Source organism: Rhinolophus ferrumequinum, chromosome 11 (genome assembly GCF_004115265.2).
Source record: "Rhinolophus ferrumequinum isolate MPI-CBG mRhiFer1 chromosome 11, mRhiFer1_v1.p, whole genome shotgun sequence".
NCBI classification, from domain to species: domain Eukaryota; kingdom Metazoa; phylum Chordata; class Mammalia; order Chiroptera; family Rhinolophidae; genus Rhinolophus; species Rhinolophus ferrumequinum.
Window position 1 is genome coordinate 10,847,220 of NC_046294.1, and position 6,752 is coordinate 10,853,971.

The 6,752-nt window shown below is 40.3% G+C and overlaps 1 protein-coding gene across 1 annotated transcript; it reads left to right on the forward strand.

Annotated features, from left to right (window-relative positions):
* On the forward strand, positions 1–6,070 carry GLYATL2 (glycine-N-acyltransferase like 2). Its single transcript, XM_033119168.1, is given in 6 exon segments — positions 1–134; positions 1,662–1,738; positions 1,740–1,755; positions 2,981–3,107; positions 3,202–3,382; positions 5,680–6,070. Coding segments are annotated over 6 exon segments (870 nt in total). The 5' UTR covers positions 1–56.
* The last annotated feature ends 682 nt before the right edge of the window (positions 6,071–6,752 follow it).

Sequence of the window (6,752 nt, forward strand, 5' to 3'; positions counted from 1 at the left end):
GTGTGTTTTTTCCTAGATCGTCTTCCCGAGGGAAGGGGGCTGAGGTGCTACACAAGATGTTTGTGCTTCATGAACCCCAGAAGCTGCAGCTTCTGTGCGAATCCTTGGAAAAGAACATCCCTGAATCCTTGAAGGTGAGGGAGTAGGGGGTGATCTGGAGCAAGAGGGATGCTGTACGAGAAGGATAGATCCAGGGCTCAGAATCTTCCCTGGGCAGATGGGAGTCCAAGTCTAAAGTCAGCCTGCTTCTTCAGGGATGATCTTAACACCCATATCCATTCACCTACTTCACTTCTTTTAGGGCCTCTTTTTTTCTTTTTTTTTTAAATTTATTTTTAATTTATTGGGGTGACAATTGTTAGTAAAATTACATAGATTTCAGGTGTGCAATTCTGTATCACATCATCCATAAATCACATTGTGTGTTCACCACCCAGAGTCAGCTCCCCTTCCATCACCATACATTTGATCCCCCTCACCCTCATCCCCCACCCCCCAACCCCTTTACCTTCTGGTAACCACCAAATTACGCTCCCCAGATTAATTTTCAAGCCCGTGGCCATCCTGTGGTCACCGATTGCCCTCCAATCCCCTCACCCTCCCCCCCACCCCCCACCCCTCCCGCCCATCTAGCAACCCTCAGTTTTTCCTCATTGTCTCCTTTTAGGGCCTCTTAAACATCTTTTGGCTCCCTTCTAGTGCTGTCTCTAGTGGATTTCCTTTTCTGCCTCAGGCTATTGCAATGTCTCCCTGTTTCAATATTACCATCCTGCCTGCATCTTGGTGACCAGAGTCATCTATCTGACACAAATATGATCGTATCACTCCCTGGCTTTAAAATTTCAGTAGTGGTCCATGTCCAAGGCATAAAGTCGATAGTCCTTAGTTGGGTTTACACAGGTTTATCACCAAGTGCCCCCAGCCTTTTCTACTGCATCTCCCAACATCCCCTGCCATATACCACATGCTGCAATCACCGAGCCCCTCACAGTTCAGCAGGTATGATAAATTCCACCGCACCTTGAAGTATTCACTCATGCTTCTTCTCCTACCTGAAAGAACTTGCCGTCCTTCTCTCTTTATTTTGCCAGGAAAAGACTTTACTTATGCCTCAGGACCCAACTCAAACCTTATTTCTTCTGTAAGCCTCCCACCACTTCCTAGACAGGTGGTGCATTTCCTGCTTGAGACGCCACACCACTAAGTGCATACATCTGTCAGAGCATATGTCCCAGTATGATCAGACTACATATTTCTCTATGCATCGACACTTAACTTGAAGGCAGTGACAATTATCATATTCACTTTTGAATTCTCTATACTCGACACACATCTGGTATATAATAGATGCCAAATAAATGGTATGGTATCGCATGAAATGAAAAAAGGGGGGGAAATTGTATGAAGTTTTAAACAACAAATGAATGAATGTCAGGGTACCCAGTTCCTAATGACTCGGCTATTAATTTGGATTTTCATGGACCCCTACGGGGCCTTTTTGCAGCATGCTTTCCAATAAATAGTCCAATGAACCATTTTGGAATCACTAGTTCTATTCTGTCAAGTCTTCCTAACCCCTGGTTTTATTTCCATACCACATCCAAGATTCTATCTCAAAGAAAAACTTTAACCTCTCCTGTTTTGCTTTGTTGCTCTTGTAGGTATATGGTGCCATTTTCAACATTCAAAATAAAAACCCATTCAACATGGATGTGCTGGTAGATGCCTGGCCAGATTATCTTACCTCAGAAAGAGGTAAGAGCACAAGCTACCGAATACCAGGCCAGTCACATTCAGGATGCTCAGTGTGACAATGAGAGAGCTGAAGCTGGGGGCCAGGGAGAAGAACCTTGGCACCCCTGATTCATCTAGGGGTTTTGAAAAGCCTGCTTTGTGGCGAGGGTAGGACAGTGATATAAGGCATGGGAGAAACCAAACAGCCAATAATCCATGTCTTGTAAATAACATCAGGATCCCATCTAGACGGTTCTTTTCCACTAAGATTCTGATCACAGGTGTACACCTCAGCATAGATGCCTATGGCTGGAAACAGTTAGGACATATTTTTCTTTCCCTGTGACTAAATGAACATAACCCAATAATACTTGAATCAGTGTTGGGTTTGAGATTTAAATCTTCCAAGTGACTAGTATGACCTTGGGAAGACTGCTGCTTTCTCCACTATAAAAAGAGAAGATGACAAAATTACTCTGCGGGAGAATTGTTAAACAATAGATAAATCATGTATATTTAATAAGAATATCTTCCCCATCTTCCAGGTCAGGAGAGCATAAGCAGCGAATCCCTTCTTTCCTAGAGTAGGGACGTTTTACCCCCACCCCATTTACATAGTGATCACAGGAATTAGAACACAACATCACCTACAGTAACCCCCAGAACCCCCAGAGAAGTATCAGTGGCAGAACTAAGCAGGTATGCAGTGGCAGACGTGGCCTTCTACTCCAGGTGCTGTTGTGAGCTCTGGCATGATGGCTTTTTCTAAAAGTCATCTTTATTCATGTGTACACCAAGTGCCAATCACCGTGCCAGCCCCAGAGTGCTGGGGCAGAATCAGCTTAGGTGTCCTCTCCTCACGGACCCAGAATCTTGACCTCCCCCCACTGTGTTCCCCATACTTCTCTCCTTTCCAGAGGCACCCTTCTCTTTTAGACCCTTAATACCCACTGTTTTTGGTGTACCATCCATTCTAGATAACGGGGCGACTTACTCCCCTCCCAAGGGCATCCAACTTCAGTGCACCATCAAAAAGGAACCACCTTCAGTGTGTCAATAGTGATTTATTCTTCAAGGATTCCAAGGCCACTTTTATGTGCTTCTCTCAGAAAAAGCAAACAAACAAAAAAACAAAACAAAAAAACAGAGAGTATCAAGCAATTGAGTCTCTAGCACTCCAGATATATGCAAGATCATTTTGTAAATTGTAGTGCTATGTAAATATGACTGCTATTTGTTATATCAGGAGATGAAGGATGATCTGGATCATTACACCAACACTTACCACATTTTTACCAAACCTCCTGACAAGATACAGGAAGTCCTGGCATGCCCCCAGGTTATCAATTGGGAACAAACCTTCCAGATCCAAGGTAACTAGTCTGAGTTAAAATGCAAAGAACCCCTGGTTCATTCACAGCAGATATGGAAGTGATGATGCAGTGTCTATCTTTCTCCTGTCTCCAGGTTTCCAAGAGAGCTTGGATGAAGCAATAAAGAAGGTTGCAGCTTCAAAATCAGTGCAGGTGGATTACACAAGGACCAAACTCTTTAGGCTAGAAATGCCAAGGAAACTCAAGACATCAAGTGATGGCAAGGCAGATTTGATGAAGCAAGTTAATATGCCCACAGAGGATAAAAGTCAAAAGTGAGATTTGACTTTTTGCTTCCCAAATTCCTGGCAGAATCATTCAGTTGCCATAAGAGCAAGTCTTGAACATGTAGGCTTTGAGACTAAATTGTGATAAGGTACACAGTTCCATGGGGAAAGGAAAGGAAATATGTTATCTAATGTTTGTTGACCATAGGCAGGGCCTTCATTAGAGGAGGTCCTTTACATATATTAACTCACTTTGGTCTCAGAAGAGTCCTCCTGTGAGGGTATCGGACAACATGGTGGCACTGAAAAATCTTTACTAAAACTATTTATTTTTTGCAAATATACTACACGCTATACAAAGTATCCCAGTTTTCAAAATAAGATGTGAAAATTTGCCCACTTGGATTCCCGACAATCTTCCTGACCAGGTGTAAATATTCTTAACATTTGGTGTGGATACTTTCAGTACTCTGTGAGTTTTTTTGTTGTTTTCTTTTTCTTTTTGTAAAAATAACATATGCACATACTGTACTGAAAAACTTGCTTTTTTCCACTCAGAAATATGTAATATACATTTTCATGTAAGTTCACACAGATACCTTACGTTTATTTTGACAGCTGCATAGATTTCCTTAATAAGGAGATACATTTATGTATTCCCATATCAACACACTTTTGATCTATCTCCAGTTCTTCCTTATAACAAAAATTCAGTAATAAATGTCTTTATACATAGATCATTACACAAGTTGTATAAATATTTCTGAAAGACGGATTCCTAGAATTGAAATGGTTGGATCAAAAATATGTATATTAAATGAAAGATATTACCAGATTGGATGGTAAGACTTTGATGAATTTAATATGTGATAGCATAACATATGGAACAACCTAAGTGTCCATCAGTAGCGTCCATTCATTAAGGTATAATCCAAACATTGGAATGATAGGCAGCCATTAACAAGAATGAACCAGTTCTATATGAACTGATAAAAAAAGAATTCCAAAATATATTGCTATGTGAAAAAAAAAAAGAAACAAGTAAGGCAGACAGAACAGTGTACACAGTATGAATACCTCTAGAAGATTACATAAATATATTGTGTCACTAGTTGCCTCTAGCGAAGGTAACTGGGCAGTAGGGGATCAGAGAAAGAAGAAATAATTATTGTCAGTTAATTTATGTTTTATAATTGTATTACTAATTCAAAAAAATAAATAAAATCTAAATACTCACACATACAATTGATTTAGCCGGGAGAGCTAGCAATATTCAAGTCTGGCTTTGGCCCGGCGTGTTTCCATGAGAATCTTAATAGAATCACATACACAGGGAAAAATGGTAAATGGGGATGGCAATCTGAAATGGAGTACCTGTCCTAAGGTGATTCTTCCCTCTAAGCCCGAATGCATATCTTAGTATCTTTCCACTCTAGGTTTGCCTATACTGCAGGAGGACGGCAGGTGAGAACGCTTGAGATCTTTGAGGAAGCAGGACCAGGATCAGGTCAGTCATGGAAGAGAGCAAAAAGAAAGCCTCACCTATGTATAGACAATTTAGTGCCCAGTGACCTACCCACTGGCAAACATAGAGTGACTTTGAACCTGACAAATTCCAAAAACTCATCCTCTCTGCGGATGGGTAAAACTTCTGTGGGATCTTCTACCTGCCCCAACCTCTTCTACCCACGGAGGATGTTATTCTGATTTTGCAGATGAGAAAACTGAGTCTCAGATATCTTATCCAATTAAAATCCTGACTGTTATCACCCCAAAATCCAATGTCCTTCCTATACTGGTGCTTCTTAAACTTCATTTTGGGGTACTTTCCTAGAGGTATGTTGTGATGGGCTTTGGGATGCATGAAGTTGTAAGATGAACATGGCTCTCATCCTCCTGGACGTGCATTTTATGGATATATCTGTTGAAAGAAATATCATCTCGTATATTTAGATATTTTGTGGAGGAGAATTCAAAATTCAGCTATGTGGGAGGTCGCTGTGGTCTAATCTTTGCTATTTTAGGGACATGTACTCAGTTTCCTCTTCCTTAGGGTATTTGCTTGGACTTTTTTGAAGTATACTGTGCTATGTCATGCCAACTTCATGCTGTGAAATGCATGGTAAAACACATAGGGTTTTGTCCCTCTCAATTATTTGGAAAGATTTTGAAGCAAACATAGAAATAGTACTTTTTGTGTGTGTGCATCTGTTTCCTCCTCTAGGCTGTGAGATCCTCAAGAAAAGAGATGGTGTCATATTTATTGTGTGCAATCCTGGTATTTGGTAAATGTTGGCTGAATAAATGCTCATTTTTTTTCTTGACAGCAAAATAAACGTTCGGAGTATCATGTTGCATCCCTTACATGCAGGGCTTGTGAATGAGCAGTGGGACTTTGGAAAAAAGGAAAGGAGCTTGAAATATATTGAACGCTGCCTCCAGAATTTTCCAGGACTTGGTATTCTGGGTCCGGAGGAGCTCCCTGTCTCTTGGATTGTGATGGAACAGTCCTGTGAGTTAGGAATGGATTACACTGTCCCTAAATACCGAGGCCAAGGCAACATGTGGAAAATAGGCTATTACTTTGTGGATTACCTTAGTCAGAAAAAAATACCATTATATTTACATGTGGCAGAAAGTAAAGAAAAAACCCACAAATTATTGAGAAGTTTTGGACTTAACCTTTATCCTTGTGGCTGGCATCAGTGGCAATGTACCCCCAAGAAATATTGCTGATTGGTGCCATTGTCCATTCTGAGCCTTTCTTATCAGTGAAAATGCATCAGTACAAACACAAATGTGGTAATCAACATTAGCACAAAAAAGCATCCAATTATCTGGGATCCATGCATTACTTAAGCCACTCTCATATAATATTTTTGTCTTCCTTCTCCTCCATAATATAGAAAATTAGAAACTTGATCCTTTGATGCTATTCTTTTCCTTTATGGTGACAGACATTTCAGAATTAAAATCACACAATGTCAGTCATTAATGCCAAGGTAATCCTTTAAAAGTAATATTTGCTACATGGGAGGAAGGTTGGTGGGATAGGTAAGAAAGGTAAAGGGATTAGGAAGTACAAATTGGTAGTTACAAAATAATCACGGTGATGTGAAATATGGTATGGGGAATATAGTCAATAATATTGTAAAAACTAAAGTGTCAGATGGGTACTAGACTTATTGGGGGATCACTTCATAAATTATATAAATGTCTAACCACTATGCTGTACACCTGAAATTAACATAAAATTATATTGAATGTCAACTATAATTTAAAGAAATAGATAGCCACGGGACATAAAGTGCAGCATAGGAAATATAGTCAATGGCATTGTAATATCTATGATGGTGTCAGGTGGGTAAGAGGCTTGAGGGGGTTATCACCTTGTGAGGGGTGTAAATATCTCATCACT